Consider the following 24,824-nt stretch of genomic DNA (forward strand, 5'->3'; position numbering starts at 1 on the left):
GGTTTTTTTCCAATCTGGTCAGCCCTTCTGGGAGACCTATGATCCTTAGATTGTCTTTCCACATCCTGTCTTCAAGATCAGTATGTTTTGCTTTTTAGTGACCATATTTTCTTTTAATGTTGTTGCTTTTTTTCTTCTTTTAGATTGTCCCTAGCTTCTGTGCATTTACAGTTCCAGTACATTGTTCTCTCCTTTGTTTCTTTGTGATGAATCTGCTATCACAGATTAAAGTTTTTCAATTCTGTTCATTATTTTTGCGGGGTAGCACATAAATTCTACTATTATAATTCTCATTTCTCTTTTAAACAACTCAGGAACAGCATATCATAGTTCCAGGTTCCCAAATTCCATAGGGTCCTTTGTTTTATTAAGCATATGATCATTTTCTTTTGTTTTGCAGTATTTATTTAAAGATGCTTGAACTCATTTTCCTGATCTGGAAGTCATATTTCTTTCTATTATTACTGTTTTTCCCATTGATTTATCACTTTATGTTAAAAAGGTCTTTGAGTCTTTTTGTTCCTGAAATCTTTGGTGCTTTCAATCTTTTTCCCCCTAATTTTCCTTATCATTCCCTTCTTGACTCCCTCCCTTTCTGATTGTGATTTTCTTGGAGACTGGATCTAAAAGTGTCTCAGCCTCCTCTCTCACTGAGCAATTAAATCCACAGCTTAGGATCTTGCCCCAGCTGACTTTTTGGGCAGCCAGAACTGATCTTTGGCTGGATGTTGTGCTCTTCCCCAGTCTTGGTGTGGAGACCTGTGTAGTCGCCCCCATGGATGGTATCCCATCTTAGTGACTTGTCCCATGCCCTCGGTTCCTCAGTTCTCTGGCCCTGTACCAGCAGATCAGAGCCTGCAGCACTGATTCTTCTGTGTTGTAGCCCCAGAAAGACTTTTGCTCCTGAAGGGTAGTGGCCAACCTGGCTGTCACCCAAGCAGATCTCCATAGCCTATAGCTAGAATTTCCATGGCAGTGAAAAGAGGGGATGGTGGTACTAGAACATAGTCTTGGGTTTGATATAAGCCTGAATTGTACACCTGGGTCTAGTAGTGCAACCTGCTTCAGGTAGCATGGGAAGGGGGAAGAAAGTAGGAGCTGAATGAATTCCGAGTCAGTAAAGCCTCAGTGCCTGAGGGTTAAACTTACTATTTCTTTGGCATATAATTTCTCTTTTGGAAAGGTGTGAGAGTTTATGGGGATCAAGGAAAAATGTCTGCTCTACCATCTTATTGCTCACAAGACCCAGAAGTCTCTTATTTATTAATTATTATTAAAATTTTAAATCATCAATTAATTATTAGTTATTAAATTATTTAAAATTTTAATTATTAAAAAGCTTCCATTATTAATTAAGATCATATGTTTATAAGTTAAACAAAAACAAAAAAAAGTAATGGTTAGAGAGCTGGCCTTGGAGTTTGAAAGATTTGAGTTCAGTGTCTACTTTTGATAATTTAAACAAAAGATCTTAATCCAGACTTTCCACTTCCACAACTGATAGTTTAAAAAAATTAAGTCATACCAACCCTATTTGAATAAAAATCAGAAAATTTCAAATAGTCCCAGGGAGCAGTCCTTTGGGGAGTTCCAAATACACTGTCAATATTTTTTTATTTATTATTATTTATTTAAAAGTACAAAGTGTTGATCATTGGAAAAACAATTGACATTTGTATTCATTTATGTAATAAAAGTACATCATTAATTGAAGGTGCCAAGTAAAAGATGACTGGTGTCAAATTATCTTGCTATTTTTTTCTTTCCAATTTAGTATCTGTTTTTACTTCAGTGATTGCTATCTTGCAAACCACTAATGTCATGTATTACTTCAAAGAATAAAGAATTGCACGGGAAAAGCAGTGTAAAGATATTATCAAAGAAATGTAGGTGGGCCAGTTGTGTAGCAAGAATGAGGGATAACTGGCGAACAGACATTGTGCTTCACTGGTACTGTTGCAATATCAGAAGCTCCACAAGACCCCACAGCGTGCTGGGTGGGCCTCAGTGTGGCAGATTTTTAGGCCAGGAACGAGAATCACCTGGGATGAGAAGGCAGTAATGGATTGCCCACTGTACTGTCGGATGGCTAACTCCTATATTCAAAGAGCACAAATCCAAGGGAGTAGTGGCTCAAAGCTTTGTTTTCAGTTTGGATAATCTTTAAAAGACTTTCAAAGAATAAAAACACATTGTTGGTTCAAATACATAAACACAAAATTTGATTTGATGAAATCCATTTTTTGTGTTTGCAGAGGTTGATTGTTAACTTTGGAAAACCCTTGTGGAGAACAAGTCACAAAAAGTAAACATGTTATTCAGCTGGACTTTGGCCAGTTACCAACTCATGAAAACCCTAGTAAATAATATTACTTATAAACTTAATTGTAGTTCTGATAGCTAAGCTCATTTATTTCATATATCTATCTTTAGTAGAATATTTTTATTCTTAGTCAACCAGGAAATGAACAAGTCAGTGTCTACCATGTATGATCAGGATGTTAGGGGCTGTTCTTGATGCCCACCCACTATATGGGGATATCAGATGTGCCTCCATATAAACACAAGTGACTTCGCTGGCCAAAAAGATAAAATTAGCTCAGCTGAGATAACAGAATAGGCAAGGATAGCCACACAAGCCTCCATATTCCCAAGGGACTTTTTTGGCCATAAAGATCAGATTAGCTCAGCTGAGATAGCAGAATAGGCAAGGATAGCTACACAAGCCTCCATATTCCCAAGGGACTTTTTTGGCCATAAAGATCAGATTAGCTCAGTCGAGATAGCAGAATAGGAAGGATAGCTACAAAACCTTCCTAAATGAGAATGTGTACTACCAGTAAGTACTGGTAGTAAGGCATACACATAGGGTAACATAGGATCCAAGGCAATTCATACCTCCTGCACTGTAGGGCCCTGATGTCCTTTCTATTCTAAGAGAATCCCATACAGATCTCCCCAGGTATTGCATTTATGCTGAGCAGGTTGCTCAACTGGGCATTCTCTGTCCCTCTCTGAAGCTTGACTCCTGAGTTCTAATTTTCTCTCAAATCCATATTTTAGTCTCTTCTCTGTTGCTGGGCGGTCTTCTCATAGCCGCCCCCACTGACTGACTTTCTTTGTTTGCTCCTTGCTGTGGGATGTGATTTCCTCTACCCTTTGGGTAGTTGTACTGTGACACATCTGAGAGGACTGGCCACTTGGAGAATAGGAGAGAAAAGTCTTCTCTGTTCCCTACCTGCTGGTTATATAGAGAGAAAAAGCAAAAAGTGATCCCCTCTTCAGAGTTGAATTCTTCCTCCATGGGTGACTCTCTTCTCTTCCCCCAAAGTCATACTTTTAGCTTTCTTGCCTCAACTGACCCCAGAACTAGCAAGCTAGTTTTTTAAAAGCCAATAGGTGCTGAATGAAATGAGCAGGACCAGGAGATCATTATATACTTCAACAACAATACTATATGATGATCAGTTCTGATGGACGTGGCCATCTCCAGCAATGAGATGAATCAAATCAGTTCCAATAGAGCAGTAATGAACTGAACCAGCTACGCTCAGCAAAAGAACTCTGGGAGATGACTAAGAACCATTACATAGAATTCCCAATCCCTCTCCTTTTGTCTGCCTGCATTTTTGATTTCCTTCACAGGCTAATAGTACACTATTTCAGAGTCTGATTCTTTCTGTACAGCAAAATAACTGTTTGGACATATATCCTTGTATTTAATTTATACTTTAACATATTTAACATGTATTGGTCAACCTGCCATTGCGGGGAGGGAATGGGGGAAATGAGGGGAAAAAGTGGAACAGAAATTTGGCAATTAGCAATGCTGCAAAATTACCCATGCATATAACTTGTAAATTAAAAGCTATAATAATAATAATAATAATAAAAAAAGTCAACGGGAAGGATATGGCCAATCTTCTTCCAGCCAATGGCAAACTGCCCCTCTTAATTCCATCAAAGAAAATTTTGACACGTCATAAAGGGGTAACAGCAGAGTTCAGATCTCATCTTTGTAGTTCTTTTGACTCATTCAGACCTGGTTTATCTGTTTCCTGCTCCTTCTGGGATTTCACCAAGTGGCTTGGGGAAGAAGTCAATTATTCAGGGCTGTCCCTATACATTGTCTCCTCCCCCTGCCCTTACACGAACCACCAAGGATCATAGGATCATGGATTAGAGCTGAAAAAGAACTAAGTCACCCCCTCATTTTACAAATGAGAGAACAAAGGCCTAAGGAGGTCAAGTAACTTGACTAATAAGTGGTCCAGCTACATTCAAACCTAATTCCTTTAATGTCACTTCCAACATCCTTTCCCCTTCATCCATCTGTATGGTGCCATTGTAATTGTTGGCACTAGAGATGAGCCAGTTCTAACTCTCAAGCCTTTGTATAACTTTTACTTTCTGTCATAACCAAGTGTGAAAAATGATTGTTCATAAACTGAATTACACTGAGGTTTAATGGTATTGCAATTTACTACAGTCAATGACATAGACGGGTACAACCAGTTCAGATGCTTTTTTTTTTTTACCTCTCTCCAGACCTGTGTTTTAAATGGTGTAACTTCCTGTTGTGGAAACTCTCTCCACCAATTCAGATTGGAAAGAGGTGCCTAGGGCACTGAGATGTTCGCTAATGTGTCTATGGTCACACAGGCAGGATTTAACAAGGACTTTCTGATTGCAGCTCCTGCCTCCCTCAGATGCTTTTTCAGACCAGTAAATGTTTCCGGTGATTAGAAAAAAAGCTTTTAGCTTCCTTTTTCCGGCACCATCCTGAAGCATCTATTTCCAGGAATGGGATCAGTTGGAGGAGTAACTCCCTGGAGTGAATTATTCTGACAGGCAAAAGAATAGAAGTGGGGGGGGGGGGGGGAGAGAGCTGAGGGTTTTGGAACAACCCTGAAGCCTTTCTGCTCCACTGTGACACAGCTCCAGCTCCTGTCTTTAAAACCCAAAGAGCAAAAAGAGAGGGTGATACTTATAGATAGCTCCCTTCCTTGTTCCACTTTGTGGTATGGGCAGACACTGCGGTTCCGCCATATGTTGAATAGTGGCCTCTGAACACTTGGAGAAATCCTGGGCTCAGCAAAGAGCTCCTGGGACGGGCTCCTCTGCTTCTGTGCTTTAATCTCTTGCTCTCCCTCTCTTTTGCTTTACAGCTCAGCGCCATGTCCTCACGTACATGGAGGACGCAGTGAGCCAGCTGCTGGAGAACAGGGAGGATATTAGTCAATACGGCATTGCCAGGTTCTTCACTGAATAGTAAGTACAGCGCCGCTTTGCCAGTGGGCCAGCCCAGGGGAGGCACTTGGCCGCAGTCAGGGGACATGAAGAATAGAGTGGGATGCATTCTGATTATGGAGTGCCTGTGAATGCTCAGCTTTAGGAGGTTAGCCAAGGGCTGCCGGACTGTGGTTCTTGTGCCTGTGCCTTCAGACCCTTGCGCCATGACTGGTATTCCATGACTGATCCCTACCGTGGGCCATGGGTCATCTCGCTGCACCCCGATCAGCTTCCTCTTCTCATTCGTCATCTTTCTTTGGGTCGTGTTGTAGGAGATGCTTCTGGTTCTCATTTCCTTCGGTTTCTCCGAATCTTGTTTGCGTGTGGTTTTCCTGCATGTGACTATTTTCAATGACGCTCTCTTGCTCACTTTTGCCATTTATTGGCTGCTGAGGAGCTTTTAAGATCAGTCATCAGGCTTCCATTAAGTGGCCAAGTGCTGTGCAAAACACTCGGGGTGCAAAAAAAGGCAAAAGATGTGGTCCCTGCCCTGGAGGAGCTCCCAGGCTAATGGGTGGACAGTGTGGGAAGTACTAGGAGACTACCAGGCCTGCATTAGTGGGGAGATGCCAGCTTCCTGCAGAAGGTGGGAGTGGAGCTGAACTTTGAAAGAAGCCAGGAAAGCCATGAGGTCTCATGACAAAGGAGAGATGAGGGACAACCACAGGAAGGACCCTTGGTGGTTGTTGGAGTTGTGGAGGAGGAGTAATGTACACCACACAACTCTCATTTGGTTCTCTCCCCCACCCAGGGAAGTAGGTGCTCTTATTATCTCCATTTTACAAATAAGGAAACTGAGACAAACAGGTAAATGACTTGTTCAGGGTAACATTAGCTAATATGTAACTGAAGCCAGATTCGAACTCCACTCTTTCGGACTCCAGCCTCGCACCCACTGTGTGAGCTCAGCACCTTGGACAGCAAGTGGGTCAGCAGTGCTGGATCCCAGAGGGAGGCCCAGGGAGGTGGGAACACAGAAATGGTCTGGATTGTGAAGGTTTTTGAAGGCCAGATAATTTTAGGCCCGATCCTGGAGGGAACGGGCAACTACTGGGCTTTGTGAGTAGGGGGCGAAGTGATCCGAGCTGCCTTTAGGACAGATGGGCATCCAGCGAGGCCCTGAGTGATGAGCGCCTGTGCTGTGGTGGCAGCCATGTATGTAGAGGGATGGCATGAAGCTGGAGAGAAAGGCTGAGATTTGGCAGCTCGCAGGCCTGAGTGCTGTGAGCGTGGACGTCTCAGAGGGTGGAAGCAGCCTCCATATTCAGAGAGAAGTTGGAGGAAGTTTGTGGGGAGGGAGAGTTCTCTTTTGGACTGAGGCATTGAAGGGAACCCTAGTTCAGGGAGTCCAAGAGACACTCGGAGATTCTGGGCTGGAGCTCAAGAGGAAGGCGGAGGCTGGATACCGAGTTCTGGGAATCAATTCATAGGGATGTTATTTGAGCCCACAAGCACTGATGAGATTACCTAATGAGATAGTGCAGAGGAAGAGGAGAAGGGGGCCCACCATGGACCCTGGGAAGATGCCATGTGAGCTCAGCCCAGGTGAAGAAGCAGTAAAGCAGACTGAGACACTCAGACAGGGAGAAGAGATTAAAGTGTCTAGAGAAGAGAGATCAAGAAGGATAAGACTTGAGAAAAGGCTGTTAGGCTTGGTGGATCTCACCGGGGACTTTGGAGAGAGCGGTTTCAGTTAACTGATGAGCTCCGACTGCAGAGGGTCTAAAATCCAGCAAGAGGAAAAGCAGAGACGCCAAATAAATGCACGAGGCTTTCTCTGGGAGGTTCCTGGAGAAGGGGCTGAGAGCCAGAGACAGATCCCTAGTAAGGAGGGTCAGCTCAAGGCAGGGTGTTTTCAGTTTCAGTGGAATAGCTCCGTGCCTGTAGTCAGCAGAGAAGGAGCTGGAGGCAGAGAACCTGCGGATTAGCAAGCATCGGGATGACAGAGGGAGCGGTCTGCTGGAGGTGACATGGCAGAAAGTGTCAGCTCCACTCAAGGCCGGTCATCCTTGTGAAAGATACTCGGGAGTACAAGAGACCAAACGGTGACTGCGTTTCCTCTGAGAAATGTCGGTCACAAAACGACTCTGTTCTAGAGCAAAGGTTCAAACCCAGATTTTCTTTCTCCTCATCCAATGCTCTTTCCACCAGATGATGTTGCTTCCCGTGATGGCAGCAGTATCTTCAGAGCCTTTGAGTTCCAAGAAGAGTGGATGTGAAATAATAGAAAGCATCATTATTACTGTTGCTGCTGCTGCTGCTGCTGAAATCGGTTATAGATGTAGCGATATATCGCTGATATGTTTTGATATAACTTGGCCCACACATCTTTTAACAGTCATTTGGTTTCTATTTCCCACTTTCCTGTTTTCTGGTTTATAGGGAGTTAGCTGAGGAAACAGAGCTGACTCTTAGATATTGCCATCTGACACTGGCTTTGAACTTCGGTATGAGTTCCATTTTCACAGGCCATCTTCCTTGAAAATAGATTTTCTTCTGAAGCTGCTCGGTGTCTCTTTGGAGAGCAGCCAACTGATTTAATGGCCTACAGTTGGATTGTTCTTAGGGGGTTCCTGATTCTCCCTGGATCTTAGGCAAAGCTGCTGGTCTTGTAAATAAAATCAGAATCCATAGTAGGTTGGAATTCCACGATCTGGGAGGAGTGGGATTTCTGGGAACACAGCCAAGTCTTTCTCTCATTTCTCTAAAGGACGATAAGGTGGAGAAAAGAGTCTTGCCTGTTCTCATGGTGTGGTCTGAAGCAAACAGGCCAGGGAAACGGAAAACCGACAAGTTGGTTTCTGAGTTTGTAGACCTTTTAGCGTATTTAATGTGTGTTGCTGAATCGGCTCTCTCTAGTAGGTGTTTCTTCATGAAGGCAGTGTTTTTTGGCTCTCTTTATCCATCTTTTTTCCAAACTCTGTTCACTCCCCCAATATCTTTATGAATGCTTTCTCCTTTTCTTTGTAATAGTTGTATTTAATCATTGGCTTGATCTCATTCCCATTCTGTGGGATTCTCTTTGGTTACGCTCCACATTCTGCTATACAAGAAGCATTTCATGCAACTGTGTAGCATCCTAAAGCTGAATCTGAGGAAGAATTAGGCCCATGTGAATGAATCCCCAATTGAGCTTCTCCAATGTTGGTCATAACATTAACAGGGAAATCCCCAATAATAATTACTTCTGCTACTTCCAGTGATACTGGCATAATCTTTGGGATCATTGGGAATTGGGTGTGAGAAGAGACCAAAGAGCCTTCTTTGTGCTCATTAAAAAAAAAAAAATCCAATTCATAACCTTAGAGATGGAAAGAACCTTAGAGAATACTTAGTCCTCGTTCCTCATTTTCCATATGTGGAAATTGAAATTCAGTTAAGGTCATCCAGGCAGTCACAGGGCTGGGACTGATTACAGATTTAGTGTTCATTCCACTGCGCCTTGCTGCATTGTCATGTAAACTGTTGCTGCATCCATGAAATTAAAAATTGCACAATGTAGTAGAAGGAGCCCATGCCCTCCACCTCCTCAGATCTAGGAAACTCAATTTGCCTGGGGGCCGATTAAGGCAGAGTGGGAAGAAACTAGCATCAAAGCTCCGAAAACCTGTTTTTGAACCAGACTTAAGACTCCAATGTATAAAGTTCATGGGATCATATTATTGATAGTTGGAAAATACTTTAGAGATCACCCAAGTTAACCCCCTTATTTTACAGAGAAAGACATTGAGACCCAGAGAGGATCCTGCGATCCTGCTAAAGGATCACCTTTTTCAAGATGACATGGATGGAAAAAATTGGAGCTGAATTTGAACATTTATATCAGATTGTGTAGAGTTGACTTAAATCGTAGATGCTGCTACTTCATTTTAATTTGGTTCTTATTTTCGGTATCATCTACTTAAGCTTTATTTCTTTCTTCTTAAACTAATTTATATTGATGAGTATTGTGAAGAGTGCTCTACTGCATGTAGGAAAGGCCTTGTGGTATGGTAGGGAGGGATGCTGGGCTTGGAGGCAGAAGACAGCAGGTTCCTTTTCAGAGCCAGAAGTAGGAACATGGGTAGTAGGCAAACATCACTGTTTGTTCCTTGTAGAAAAAAGCATGAAATGGGCCTTTAATTGGAAGGGAAAGAAAGATAGGGTTCTGGACTATATATATAGGAGGGCAGGGAAAAGAGGTAGAGAGAGGCCTTCCTAGATGCTCAAGGCTTCCTGTTTTAACTTATTCTCCCCTTTTTAGTCTAAAGAAGTATTTTATTGATGCTATTTATATTTTTGTATTACAGTCATTTCTGGAAAAAAAATCTCCTTTTGAGTGAAACTAAGTTTTTAGAAGATCCATGAATGTTCACTAATTTTCTCCATTAAAATAAATAAAAGCAAGATTTGTATTATGTGGACTTTTGCTACAGTTTCCCAAAACCTATGGATTTTGTCATTCTAGAAAGGCCTGGGAGTCTTATCCTCATTTTCTAGATGTCCCAAGACACCAAAGCTTAGCAAAGTCGTGACAGGCTCTGGTAACACAGTAGTGATGTGGACAAGTCTGGATGGTTTCTCTAGATGAGCCTCCCTTGTAATGAAGAGACGCAGTTAAGTGGGAACACCCAGGTCAGTGACGGCCCCGATGGTGCATCTACCGTTACGGCTCAGTGGAAGACCTCTGGGATCTCGTTCTTGGTTAACCCCTTACTCCTTCAGCCTCAGTGCCATTCCTAGCGTACCTCAAGTGCCCAAGCCTGCTTGTTGCCCGCCTCGCTGACTGAGTAGGGGCTAAGATCTGTTTTTTCCGTGTTGCTGAATAATTATAGCTACAAGTGCTTGACACTCTCCAAGTCAGTGACCCTGCTCAGATTATGGCCCTCTTCATAGGATCAAGGAATTCTGAGCGGGAGCCCAACGCCTCATTACACAGAAGTGGAGGAGAGGGATGCTCCTGGGCTTGCCCGGCTGGTCAGTATGGACAGGGAGATGGAGACCCAAGTTTCCCAAATCCAGCGCTGGCTGTTCCGGGTCGTGCTGCCTCCTATCCGTCCTTTGCTCTCTATACTCTCTACTGGAGGTTACTAATTACCTTCCACTCCAAGTGGTTGCCCGAGAATCACTGAACGAGCCTCGAAATGGCTGTTACCAGGGTGAGCCCTGATGAGGATGTGGGCGACTCTGTCCCTCACCCCCAGTTGGGGGGCCTCACATGTCACAATATCACATTGGCCCTTCTCAGAGATCTGAGCCAGAGGTGTCCTCCAAGTTGGAAATCTGTTGGAATCATATCTTAGGGTCCTGCGGGCTTATGCGTTGCCAGAAATATGGACAATTGTTGGTTCTTTGGGTTGGGCAATCGAAGCCGACTTTAACCTGTAGGCCTGTGACTCTACATACATCAGCAGCACACTTCTAGCTCTTGCTTCAGGCATCTGTCACGGGGCAACATCACCTTGAAGCAGTGATGTTGATCCCTCTGAGATAACCATGGAAGTTCTGGCCATAATGTGCCCCAGAGCTGCTTAATTTCCTCAACCGAGCCATCGCTCTTTTGATTTGGGAACTTTCAAACAAATCCACGACGGTTGCTACAAATCTGGATAAGCTGTAAAACATGAGTAACTGTGTTGGAAGTGTGTGTGTCTGCAAAGCCATGAGTTCTTTAGATCATGTTTCTCTGGACACTCTTGAAAGGGGGATCTGAAATCCCAGGGGATTTTCTTCTGTGCTGTGTGCAGCCTCTCGCTCTGAATGTTTCCCCACAACCTGAAGGAGGCAGAAGGAAGGAATGCTTAAGGTGCCCCTCTGAACGGACAGCCAGTGCCTGGGAAACGTGGAGAGCAAAGGGGGCCTAAGAGAGGAAGTTAGGGCGTTTGTAATGTAGCGTCAGCAGCAGATCACGACCGGATTCTTGTGGAAACAATAAAATGGAGAACGGTCTTGGTGAAAAAGACCCACGTTCATGTCCCATCTCCAGATGTTTACTCTCCGAGGGACCCCAGAGCCAGCCACAACTTTTCTAGGCCTCAGCGCTTTGGGACAGCTAGAAAATGGGGATAACAGTCCCAGGGCTTTCTGGGAAAACTGTGCACAGGATCCACAGGAGGAAAACCGTGGCTCCATCCAACTATTGGAGAAAATTTGGGAACACTCATAGATCTCCTAAAAATCACTTCTTTCACCCAAACATGCTTAAATTAACAAACACTGAAATAATTGCTCAGCTAATAACATTTACCAACAGGAGAGAAAGAAGGGTGTGTCATTGCCGAGGGGAGGCCTGAATCATTCTGCTTGGGGTGACTTAGTTAAGCTCCACAGTGACCAAGGCAAACACGGGGTGAGGAGCAGAGCCCGACAGAAGCCTCCTCTCACTGCCCGGCATCAGAGGGCCAGCCAGCAGCCCACGGCAGAGAAATACTGGCCAGAGCCGTGTTCTGCCTAGGGTTACCCATGGGCGCCCATGCATGTGTGCTGTACACGTGTGTGCTGTGTGTGCACGTGTGTTTCATGCTTGCTGTATGAGGAATGTGTCCATCATGGGAAACAAGAATGGAGAAGGAAGAAGAAGCACAAATGACTATTCTCTTTTTTTTTTTTTTAATAACTTTTTATTGATAGAACCCATGCCAGGGTAATTTTTTTTTTTTTTTACAGCATTATCCCTTGCATTCACTTCTGTTCCGATTCACAAATGACTATTCTCGCCGTAGTCTGGGACAATAGGTCTTGATGTTTCACTTCTTTGAACTGTTGTTTTTCCGGGGTCATGGAAGATGATTCATGGAGGGAAAAACATAGAAACCTCTCGGATGACCTCGGTATGAGAACCCTCTCAGCCACAGGCTCGGTGAGCTCTTATTTGCACTGGGGTGGGAGTTAGAAGATAGCATAAGGAAGCGTCATGGTGGTCTCTTTTTGCTTCCTCTTGTCCTTGTGGCTTGGAGTTCTGGGAAAGAGATGGAAATGGTCAGGGATGACTGGAACCACATGGAGAGGCAATGCTACCCTAAAGGTGCCATGAGAACAAAGCAATTAGAAACCAGTCACGCTGGGAGAGGGTCCAAGCCTGCAGCAGATATAACTACTAAGACCCACGAGGAGAAAAAATGCAGAGTTGCCTAGATTGCCAACTCTTGTAAATCTTATGCAGCTGGTGGGCTGGGGCAACTGCCTTCCCTTGTAGTTTATGAGTCTGAGATGGGGAATGAAAGCTCTCTGTTTCCCATGTTTTTCCTCTTTTAGTCTATGATTATCATCTTTTTCCAGAAGCCTCAGTTGCATTCAGTCAAGATTCTCCAAGATACACCCAAAGATCAGGGAGGGAAATACGAGAAGAAGACTTAAGAGATGGTTGGAGGCAAAATCTCCATTTTGAATTGTTTAAGTTAGCCTTCTTTTTACTTTATTTTGAGTCACAATAAACTATGTAGTCACAGCATATTGAATTTATGAATCTAATGGGAAATGAACTGAATGAATAGAAAAGTGTCACAGGGTGGAGTTCTGCAAATATTCCATTTTAAAATGGAGCTCCATGACATCCTGCTGATTAATTTGTGACCTGGCCAGCAAGGGGTTAATCAAAGCTGAGTCAGTTAGTGGTGGGGACCATCCTGGGCGGTTTAAGGCTCTGGTCCCTCTTGTGGCCACGGGGAGACTGCAGTCTCCTAGGAAAGGCCGTCTTGTTCCTGGGTCAGAGTCCAAAAAAGCTTCAGCTAGTGGTCAATCAGAGACTACACTCCCTTGATGGATAATTAATCCAGTGACATGCTGCCTTGCTGTAGGTTTGAGGAAGGCAGCATTCAGCAGGTTCTCTATGAGGTCAGGGTCACTTTTATGCAGCAAGAAGCCATTTAAGGCCGTGTCCCCAGAGCAGTAGGCGGGCGTAATTGCGCTTCAGGATGTGCCTTAGATGTGCTCTGTAAGCCCTAAGATGATACGTCAATGGAGGCTGAAGTTGTCTTTGAGACAAGGGGAATTTTTAAAAAGAGAAAATTGGAAATCTGAGAATTCCTATCAGGACTGGAAGCCATTCTCTCCAAACCAAATGACTGTGACCGTTCCTCACAAAGCTTAACCACCGGCTGCCATTCCAGGAAGGAAATGATAACCGTGGCCTCGGCCAATGGGCTCGGAAGAGCTCTCTCGGGGGACGAGGGTTTGGTTTGCTTACTATTTTTACATCGTTTTTTTTTCATGGTGATAACAGGCAGCACTAGTTGTTTGAGAGGCCATGCACAAAATATGGAGAAAGACGCGCTTCCTACCTGGTCGGCTTGCTCTCGGAATAAGATCGAAGAGATGGAAGAACCGTGAACAGGGCCTGAATTTCTTGTTCTCATCAATTATCATTTAGGCTACTACAGTATTATTGAATTATTCATTGCTTCTGATCTATCACCATCACTTATTCTGGGAAAATTCAGACTAGAGTATGTCCTCCCCTTTTTTTGTATCCTTAGCACACAGTGCTGGGCACCTAGCTAGCTGGTAACTAACACCCGCTTGTGGATTGAATGACTGACTTTAAATAATTGTGGATTTAAAAAAATCATCTGTACATCATGTACAGTCTGTATCCTTCCTGGGAAGACAGCTATGAGAGAGTGGAAAGACGTTTAAATTTGCATCAAATAGGCATCTAGAATAGAGTGCTGAACTAGAGTTAGGACCTGCTTTCAAACTCAGCCTCCAACATTTAGTACCCTGGGCAACTCACTTAACCTCTGTGTGCCTCAGTTTCTTCATCTATCTGTAAAATGGGGACAATAATAGCACCCAACTCTTAGGGGTGTTGTGAGGATCAAATGAGATAGCGTTGTCAAGCACTTTATACATCTTAAAGCTCTTTATAAATCTATTATTATTATTATTAGAACTGAGTTCAAGTCCTGATGCTAATATTTAATAACTTTATCACCTTAGGCAGATAGCTTAATCTCTTTAACCTCAATTTCTTTATCTGTGAAGTGGAGGTAATAATATTGACACACACCCCCTGGCAGAGTTGTGGGGATCAAATTAAATAATTCATGTAAATCACAGCGCGCCGCCTATGTCAATGTTAGGAATTACTCCTGGGATCAGGGGAGAACAGGAATGAGGAACCATCTTACTTCCCAGATGACAAGGGTGACAAAATGGTCTGGATGATAATAATGAAAACCTACATTCTGTGTTTTTGTGTATTTCATTTTCCTCCCTTCCTAATCACGATGCTGCGGTTGTTTGAGAGGCAATGTACAGGATGTGGAGAAAAGGTATAATTCCTATCTGGTTTCTACCTGTTCGAGTCTACACTGACATCCACTCTGGAGTTCCCGTCTATCCCTGCTTGAGCCTCGGCCTGTTCCTGTCATCTCTCTCCTCTGCTGCTGAATGGAGCTGGAGCAAGTCAGGCAATCTTGTTCATTAGACCCAGTACAAATTTATGTAACCTACTCTCAATTGGGCCCTCACTTCAGCAAGACAATCCTTTTATTCTTCCTTAATTGAGTAGATTTCTATACCATTTCCCATGGTAACTGTCTTAAAGCTTCTTTTTTTCTCCTAAAGTTTCTCACACATCTCCCTTCTCCTATCTTTTTATTTAGTATAGTACCCCATACATTCCTGAGAAAATAGAGACTATTTGCCATGATCTCTATCTTATCACCTTCTCTCTATCCCAGAAGCCTGTGTTATCATTCCCTTTCTTTCTTCTTTTACCCCAGTAGCTGATAAAATTCTTACTTTTTCCTTGCTAAAGAGAAATTCTCTATCTGTGCCTTTGATTCTCATCCCCTCACATCTTCTCCACAAGACCACCCTCTCAATCAATCCTATTCCCTAATCTTCAATCTCTGCTCTTTCAACTAATTATTTTACTATGTACCCTTTCTTCTTTTTTTTTTTTCCCCTGAGGCAATTGGGGTTACCCCAGGGTCACACAGCCAGGAAGTACTAAGTGTCTGAGGATAGATTTGAACTCAGGTCTGGGCTGGTGCTCTATCCACTGGGCCACCTAGCTGCCCCCGTGCCCTTTATTCTTAAAAAAAACCATCCCCTCTAGCTATTTTACCATACTTTTGCTTCCATTTCTCTGCCTAACTCACAGGAAGAAAACCAAAAACGTTTTATTGCTTATATGTCCTTTTCTTTCATTCACTTCTAAACCCTCTGAAAATCTTGCTTTTTCCCTTATCACTCAGCTGAAGCTGCCCTCGCCAACATCACCAGTGAGCGTGACCCTGCTCTCTGCCCGAACACTCCTGAGCCTTCTGTTCTGGTCCATCATCCAGGTCCCACCTACTAACTCTGGTCATCTCTCAAGGCTCAGCTCCAGGTCTTCTTCCCTGCTCCAGGCTATCTTACTGGGTAATCTCATCAGCTTCTGTGGATTCACTTATCATCTCCATGCAAATAACTCTCAGATCTACTGCCCATCCTTTTTTCCCCTCAATAGTATTTTATTTTTCCAAATATACAAAAGATAGTTTTCAACATTCATTTTTTAAATTTTAAATAACTTTTTATTGACAGAACCCATGCCAGGGTAATTTTTTACAACATTATCCCTTGCACTCACTTCTGTTCTGATTTTTCCCCTCCTTCCCTCCACCCCCTCCCCCAGATGGCAAGCAGTCCTTTACATCAACATTCATTTTTTAAGATTTTATGCTCCAAATTTTCTCCCCCCCCACTCAAGATAGTAATCTCATATAGGTTAAACATGTACAATCCTTTTAAACATATTTCCATATTTATCATGTGTAAGAAAAATCAAAGTAGAAGGGAAAAAACCACGAGAAAGAAAAAGCAAAACAAACAAACAAAAAAAAATAATATGCTTCAATCCACATTCTGTCTCCCTAATTCTCCATTTGGCTGCAGATGGCATTTTCCATCCAAAGTCTCTGGGAATTATCTTGGGAAGAGCCAAGTCTGTCATAGTTGATCTCCACACAGTCTTGCTCTTACTATCTATAGCGTTCTCCCGGTCCTGCTCACCTCACTCAGCATCAGTTCCTGTAAGTCTCTCCAGCTCTCAGCCTGCAGGTCATTCCCCATAGAACAGCTCCGTTACATTCCCATGCCAGGACTCTTCCAGCCGGTCCCCAAACCTCATCTTTTTGCCGTCTGCTTTGCCGACACGGATCTCGTTCGGGGATCGAAGGCTCAGCTTTCATGGTTCTCGCTGCCTTGGAAGTGCAGCTGAGCCATTTTCCCACTGTGCTCAGAGTCCTTGGTTTGAGAAGCACACAACAGAAACTTTATAAGCTTGGGCCATTTGACAAGATTTAAAGTGGCTAAATAGGGATAATAACGTTGACCTCAGTTTTCTTGGTACCAGACTGGCCGAAATGTTAGGCAAAAGACTTGGGAGCGCACCGGACTCTTACTTCCAGGGCTGACCAAAATTCCGAAGCTGGAGGACTGGGCTGTGACATCCCTGCTTATTACGGGGACAATAATTCGGTTGTACCTCCTGGGCCAGGGGGCTCGACAAAGGGCTCTGGCTCTGGGCTCCCATGGATCTGGATTCAATCCTGGACCTGGCTCCGGCCTCAGAGAAGGGGTCAGATTACCCTCTCTATGGCTCTAGGCCCTACACCCCCCCACCCCCTCCGCGGGAATTCTTTAAAGCTTAAATGCAGCTGTCACCTATAGTTTCCTCTATGGCCAGGTAACAGGTTCTCTCTGGAAAGGAACGCAGTGGGGGTATCAGGTAGAGAACAGCTGTTTATTTCCTCCGCACAGAAAATGCTGAAGACAAAAAGGCTTCCAAGAAGAAACACAGGAAACATGAAACACTCAATTAGCTCATTATATGGGTAGGACTGCCCCCACAAGAGGAAGACAAGTTTATGGGAGTGCTGACCAGATACTTCACATCCACTTCCCGGTCCGCATCGTACACATGACTCACAAGTTCCAGACTTCCCGGGAAGCCAAGAACCCGGCTCCCTTTGTGGCTCCAGGGGGATCCTGGCAGTGTCTCCCTTCCCTTCTGGAAGCTCTCCTCAGAGATCTGGGGGCCGACGCCCCGGCCCAGAACTCTGGACCTCCCCGCACAGAAGGTTGCTACCAGGGCTGGAAATGGCCGCTTCTCAGGATCGCTCAGCTGAGCTCAGACTCAATGCAGCCCAACAGAAAGGCAGAGGAAGGCAGCGGGGGACTTGGGGGCACTCTTGGACTCACCTGGGCAAGTGGCACACGCTCCTGCTACCATGGGCCCTGATGAGAGAGGGCCTTTCTCTCCCCCATCGCTCAAGGGGGCAGAAGGAGAGGGGCCCAAAGGACAAGGGTGGCATCCTTTTTGATGGCTCCCAGTCACTCGGCCAGTCATCCAAACAGAGACTTGACAGGTCAAGGGCAAAGGCAGAGGCTGTGGCCACGCCGAGGGAAGGGCTCCGGCTCAGCAATGATCCCTGGTGGGACCGGCTGCCTGTTTTCCTGGCGGCTGTGGCAACCATCACCTCCATCGGAAAGGGCTGAGAGGGCCTTCTCTTCCTCTCAGAACACATCGATGCTCACTATTTGCGGAGCATTATGTAGGGCGAGTGGGGACATAAGACTGCTTGGTTCCCATCCTGAAGCACACGTTCTACTAGGGGTTAAACACAGGGATGCACAGATTATGACACGCAAAAGGGACAAGGGGAAAGTAAGGTTTGAGGGACGAGGCCATATATTGTCTGGGGGGTCCTGGCGGGCATTGTAGGCAACTTGGGCCTTCAAGAAGGCCTAGAAGAAGCAAGGCCTGGCTGGGGCAAAGTGTTCTGGGAGGGATGAGCTGGGGAGGAGCTGACACCAGGAGGTAGGGAAGGGCCCAAGTCGCCGAGGGAAGCCCAAGCTGAGTCCGGATTCAGCAGAGAGCTTTGTGAGAGGCTCTGAATCTGCCGTGACGTAGGTAGAGTCTGCCACTGTCGGGACCCACCTGCTTCACGTAGGGCAAATGGAGCCCAGTGTCCACCACTGCAGGTCAGCTCCGAGGTTACATGGCTCAGCACAATGACGAGATGGGCCGGGCGCTCGGGTCAAAGCCTCCAGGCCTTGGGAGAGCCACGAACAAAGCCCTGGGAGTTTGGATGTGGTTCTTCCCGGCTCCTCCAGTGTAGCTAAGGGTCAAGAGAAAATGGAATCCCTCGCCCTCTTTCCTTTTGAAAGATAGACATGGAAGCTTCAGGTCAGAGCCCTGAGAAGGTTTGGGGTGCATCAGGATGCTGATGTTTGCATTTCCCTTCTCCCCTTCCGCACCCCCAACCTTGACTATCCGTGTTCCACTTTGATGATCACCCAAAAGAGGTTTGCCTGGAGCTAAAACTGATCCTGGCCCTTTGGCCATGAGGAGCCCTGCTAGGCAAGATTCTGGTCCCTTTTGGTTGGGTGGGAATTTCTCTACATGAAAGGGGATTCTGGGCACCCAAGGGAGCGGGTCGGAGTCATCCAGGGCTATAAGGTTCAGTGGGTGGGAGAGAAGCAGCTTGTTTGCTCATGAGCCGGCCCTGTCGCTCTTTTTCAAGTGGTGGGCTGTGATTACAGGAAACCATCCAGCAGCACTTGACCTAACAGAGGAAGTGATTTCACAGCCCACTGGTCCCCTTACTCATTTAGAATGTTGAGTCAGAGGTTATAGAAGGAATAATTGAGTCCAGATTCATTCTGCCAGGAAGGGCCTTCCTTCCCCACCCCCATCTTTTCTGAAGTTGCTAAGAGAAATCTTGCTGTGGTGAAGCCGACGAGGAAGAAAATCCTCTGCCCAGGGAGCTTCTATCGGGCTTGATTTCATTCCCCTTTAGAAAGCTAGCGTGTCAATGGGCACAACAAGCAGACACAAGCCACGGCCCAGAGAGCCTCCGTCAGGCCCTTCTTGGGTTCAGATCTGTAAAGAAACGCGCAGCACCGAGCCCTTTGGGCCAGGACGGTGTCGTCTTCCCCAGGCTCCCTCGGAAACTTCGCTGGGCGCTCCGTGGTCCCACCAGGGGTGTTAGCAAAAGAGAGAGCCTCGGCGCAATCGCGGGAGCTTCCTGAACAACAGGACAGTTTCACTCATCCGGGTTTTTAATTCTTTCCATTGACAAGGACCAGCCAGCTTTACGGAGGCTCCAGGCATGGCAGAATTTCAGGGAAAAGTGAAACAAGATGGTCCGAGCTAAGCGAACAGTGCTGAGTTCCGGTGCCCAAGCCCAAAGGAGTCCCTCGTTTGTGCATTATGGAGGTTCTTGCCTTATTTCTCTCATGAGATTTCTCTTGTGTGGCAGGTGCACGGCCTTAGTCATTTACCTGGGCTGGAACCTTCCTAAAATGGGCACCTTGTTCCACGAGGTTCTGGTTCTGGGTCGTCTCTGCTTTACATTCAACTCCTTGAAATGCCCAAAGAGCCAGGTCTTGTTGCATTTCTTTTAGGTCTTTCCTTAACGTATCAGGCTTTATTCACCACAGTGGAGCTTGATCGCATTAGTATATTTGCCGCCGGTGTAGTACAGCTTCTCGTTCCATGCAATTTAGGTATAAATCATACATAAATTCTCCATAAAGTATCTACCTGTTTCATTGGAGATCTTATTTTGGCTCACGGCATTTGTGATATAGAGTCGGAAGGGACCTTGGAGGCCATGGGGGCCGACTATTTCATTTAACAGATAAGGAAACTGAGGCACAAAGACAGTGTACACTTGTAAATGTTTAACAAGTGGCTCTTCGAAGTTTAACCCAAAACAAACAAAACCCAATTGCCAATTTCCAAGATATATAAATGTTCCCACTTAAAATGTCCAGTGCAGAGAAGTAAACCCCCTGCCCAGCTCCGACAGCTCCCAAGTGTCTGAGGTGGAATTTGAATCTGGTCTTCCTGACTTCAAGCTCAGTGACTTCTCCATAGCCCATGCTTCCTCTTCCCACTGTGTGGAACCGGAGGACACTCGGACAGCCTCTCCCTCCTTACTCTCTGCCAGCTCCTTTTCTAATCATGAATGCCCTCGTAATGTCTCATCCTTTCAGAGCAAAACTGACACCTCGCCCCGTAAAGTCCTAGGGTGCCCTGATGTGCCGTTGGCTTGAGCCCCCCATTGTCCGTGAGTCATCACCCAGGGATTATTAGTTCCCCAGTCCTGTTTAATCAGCATTGATTAACTTTAGGTCTTTCTCCCCAACCCCTGGGGACCACACTGCCTGCATCCCCGAAGCCAGCGGGCCCGACACGAAGGCCTCCATGTAGCTGTTTGTCCCTCCGTTATCAGACGGGCCGTGGCCAGAGATGCAGTGAGTCCTTATCTCTGCCGTTGCTGGGCTGGTCAGATGAGGCTCCAGGGCCCATGCTCCCTGACCTCTGGCACTCTACTGGCCCAAGTCTGGCTCCCCCGGGCTGCCCTGACCTTCCAGAAGTCACAGGGTCACAGCTATCTCCTTTTCCTAAACAGGAAGCCACGGCTGTGTATGTGTGTGTGTGGGGTGGGGTAGAGTGCCACTTGGTGGTAGCTAAGTGGAGGCAAGGAGGACCAAAGAGGACCTTGCTCTGGCCAGTTAGTGACCAGCCTTATGCACCTGGAAGACTGGAGTCAATTATGGGATGTCTGCCATCCTACAGCCTGAGGAGCTGCCCTGCCCATCTAGACTCCTCCCCAGACTCCTCCTCCTGGACCACACTGACCCTGCTCGACAGACCCCCTTATGCTAATGTCTTGAATGGAGGGATTTTATTTAATTTCATCTTTGTATCATTTAGCATGATGTTTTACTCATATTAGATATTATTTCATTGAATTAAATGAATGAATTCATCTCATCAAAATCAACAAAATATTTTTGGTGATTCCCTTATGTAAGGGCAGCTAGATGGTCCAGTGGATAGAGCACCAGACCTGGAGTCGGGAGGACCTGAATTCAAATCTGGCCTTAGACACTTAACACTGCCTAGCTGTGTGACCCTGGGCAAGTCCCTTAGCCCCAACTGACTCTCAAAAAAAAAAAAAAAAAAAAAAAAAAAAAAGGATAATTCCCTCATGTTTTCTTATTCTGTTTAATTTCTGTTATCCCAGAATCACAGGGTCACTGATGGGTTTAGTTTCTATTCCCTAATCCCAATGTTCTGGGAGTCTTTAACTCTAATTCCATAGCTCTCCTTTCTTTGTAAAATGGGAGTCTGAAGGACTTTTCCAGTCTGTTGCTTTTGCCGCAGGGCTTCTGGCTTGCCTTGTAGCTTGTGGGCTATTTGGAGAATGCTACCATTTTGGTATTTCTAATCCGACTGATTATCTAGTTCAGCTCCCTTTCAGTTCATCGGCTTTTCCTCTCCTTGCTTGGGAACAGAAAAACCTGGGGGTGGTTTTTTCTACCTTTTAAAGATCTTCTCCCTCTGTTTTCCTTCCCCGCCTTCCTGCCCACCCCTGCTTTCCTCGGGTTCCCAGAATTACCCAGTCAAAGGTAATAGAAGACCTGGCTAGTCTTGTGGCCTCCCTCTCAGTGGAGCAGTGTGGTGATGCTCTCAGAGGAATGAAAGGCAGAAGGGCCTCCTGAGGTTACTGCTCCCCACACGGGCAGTTTGGGAAGCTCCTGAGCTCGGCTTGGGGGGCCCAGCTCCAGCCTCCCCGCGGCTGCAAAGGGCTGAGAAACAATGGAACCCAAGGCCGAAGTGAGGTCCCTGGTCCCAGGCCTGGGGAGGCTATTTCCACCACACAAACTACAGATTATATGGGGAGGGATAAGGGCCCATGTGCATCCCCTCCCAGATGGTAGGAGGAATAGTTCCTCCCCTCCCCTGTAGTATAAAAGACTCCAAAGCACTGAGACTGCCCCGTCGGCCCCAGACTTGGTCTGTAAAGGAACTATGGGATTATGGAAAGTGAGCAAAGGACCTCTTTCAACAGGTAGTTTTCAGTCAGTTTTGTTGAAAAGTCTTAGATCCTCGCCGTACACCCCATGAGGAGATGAGACTTCATTCCCATACAAGATTTCTCTCACTTTTTCCCTTTTACAAATTTAGTTTGCAGTTTCTCCGTATTACTCTGTAAGGACTATGTTATTCTCCACTTAGTATGAATTATGCAATCAACAAGTATGTGTTGAGGGTTTTTTATGTGCCCAGCACTTTGCTAAATTCTGTAGAGAAAAATAAAGACAAATGTAAGACATAGCTTTTGTTCCTTATAATAGAGTTAGAGGGACAAGGTTTATACATAGAAAGCAATTACAGAACAATAAAAGGCAGTCTATAATCAAGTACTAAAATATGTTCTTCAGAACTGTCTGGACTCAGTGCAAACTCAATAGATGGAAAAGGAAACCTGAAGAAGTGATTTGAGTTTGTCTTGAAAAGAGGAAGGAATTGGTTGGGGAGGACTGATTTGCCTGAGACTGCAAGGCTGGGGAGCAGAACCTAAGACCGGCACTGATCAATATGGAGTTATTATCGTTCTAGAGAAAGAATAAACGTAAGGCAAAGTCTCATTCTGTATTCAGTGTGGTGGTAAGATTGATTGCCCAGAAACTGGAAAATGAGTGGATGCCCATCAGCTGGAGAATGGCTGAATAAGTTGTGGGATATGAATGTTATGGAATATTATTGTTCTGTAAGAAATGACCAGCGGGATGAATACAGAGAGGCTTGGAGAGACTTACATGAACTGATGCTGAGTGAAATGAGCAGGACCAGGAGATCATTGCACACGGCAACAAGATTATGTGATCAATTCTGATGGACATGACTCTTTTCAACAATGAGATGATCCAGGCCGGTTCCTGTAAAGGGCTGAAACTCCTGAGTCGTTGCACTGAGGTCGATTCAAACGCTATGGGCTAATTACTGATTGGACAATTCTCTATGGGCATATGTTCGGTCCTGTGCTGGCTCAATGATTGGTGTATACAGAGGATTGTAGGAGGGACTAGGGGGTGGAGTAAGGCGAGTCAGAGTCACTCTTTGCGGTAGATGGAGATTCTGCTTCCATCCTGTTCAATCCTGCGTCTAAAGACCAAGAATAAAGACTAAGGATTTTGCTTATCCTGACTCTGGCTGATTCTGGGGTGTCCTGGGTGCTAGCGCAGGTTGTAACAGGTTCCAATAATTTTGTGATGAAGAGAGCCATCTGGACCCAGGGAGAGGACTGTGGGAACCGAGTGTGGATCACAACATAGCATCCTCACTCTTTTTGTTGTGGTTCGCTTGCATCTTATTTTCTTTCTCATTCTTTTCCGGTTTGATTTGACTTTTCTTGTGCAGCAAGAGAATTGTATAAATATATATATGCATATATTGGATTTAACGTATACTTCTATCGTGTTTAACAAATATTGGACTACTTGCCATCTAGGGGAGGGGTGGGGAAGGGGAGGAATTGGAACACAAAGTTTTGCAAAGGCTAACATTGAATAATTATCCATGCATGTGTTTTGAAAAATAAAAAGCTTTAATTTAAAAAAAAAAGAGTTGATTGCCTTTCACTCCCTAACCTAGCTGATTAATCACATAAAGGACAAGGAACAAGGGGTTAATATGCTAAAACTAAATATAAAGAGGGAGAAAGTATGAAGTAACTTCTTCCTGAAGGAATTAGATTTCTGAAAAATTGGCTATGCCAGGTGGCCTTTAAAAGGGCCCGTCAGTTCTGAGATTAATTAAAAATAGTCAAGGCAGGAAGCAGTTTGGTGAAGCATGTTCCTTATGCTTCTCCCCTTTCCGTCAGCTATGGCTCCTTGCAGTAATCTACTTGTTCAGGAGTAGCAAGAAACAGAGAGAGACACACACCAAGAAGGGTGAGGGGCAGCTTCGAGAAGAATGACCTCTGGCAGTAGAGAAGAGAGCCAGTTATGGATTCAAGAGAGATCTAGCCCTGATGATCAAGAGCAGACCCAGGGAACTCAGCTGAGTGAGCTGCACAGATGGGAAAAGATGAAACAGAAAGGACGTGGCTTGCCTTCTCAATGACAGAGGAGGGGAAGGAGGGAAGAGGGGACTTTGAATTCAGATTTTTAAAATGAACAGTAAAAATTGTTTTTACATATAATTGGAAAAAATAAAAATTTAAAGAAGTGAACAGAAAGAACCTTGTACCTCGGAGGTCCCAGAGGCACAACTTGCTAAACCACATGTATTTCTTATGTGACTATCTTACTCCTGGTGTAGTTTGTGCCTACTCTTCTCAGCGATCTGCTAGGGCCTGTGTCTGCCTGAATAGGAGGTGTCTCTCCAACAAATGTCTATCAACGGTTTATAAATTATCAACAAATGATAATCTCATCAAGTTGCTTGAAGGGACTCGTCAGCTGGGTCTGTGCTGTCCTGATGATTTTACATTGCTCTAGAATCTGCTCTCATTCCCATCATTTAGAAAGCAGCTGGTCCTGCTCCAAGGGAAACCGCCCCCCGGTACATCGAAGCTTTATCTTTGAGATAGTCATTTTTGTTCTTGCTGGGTTAGCTGTGCTGATGATAGGAGCACCTGTGAAATGGAAAAGGGATGACATGGTGGTGTTCTCATTCTGGATTTGCATGTCCTGTTTTGATTTTGTTCAATTTGTTCAATTTGTTCAATCCAGTTCAATTTGATAAATATTATTAAGTA

The 24,824-nt window shown here is 45.1% G+C and overlaps 1 protein-coding gene across 2 annotated transcripts in view; it reads left to right on the forward strand.

The window, feature by feature from the left end:
• CSTPP1 (centriolar satellite-associated tubulin polyglutamylase complex regulator 1) overlaps positions 1-24,824 on the forward strand; it is a 149,330-nt gene that overhangs the window by 41,189 nt on the left and 83,317 nt on the right. For both annotated transcript variants that reach the window (XM_051966004.1, XM_051966003.1), the window contains exon 2: positions 5,169-5,271. In XM_051966004.1, the coding sequence (XP_051821964.1) occupies positions 5,169-5,271 (103 nt within the window). The remainder of the gene's footprint in view (positions 1-5,168; positions 5,272-24,824) is intronic.

The sequence above is a fragment of the Antechinus flavipes genome, chromosome 6, assembly GCF_016432865.1.
Source record: "Antechinus flavipes isolate AdamAnt ecotype Samford, QLD, Australia chromosome 6, AdamAnt_v2, whole genome shotgun sequence".
Taxonomy (NCBI): Eukaryota; Metazoa; Chordata; class Mammalia; order Dasyuromorphia; family Dasyuridae; genus Antechinus; species Antechinus flavipes.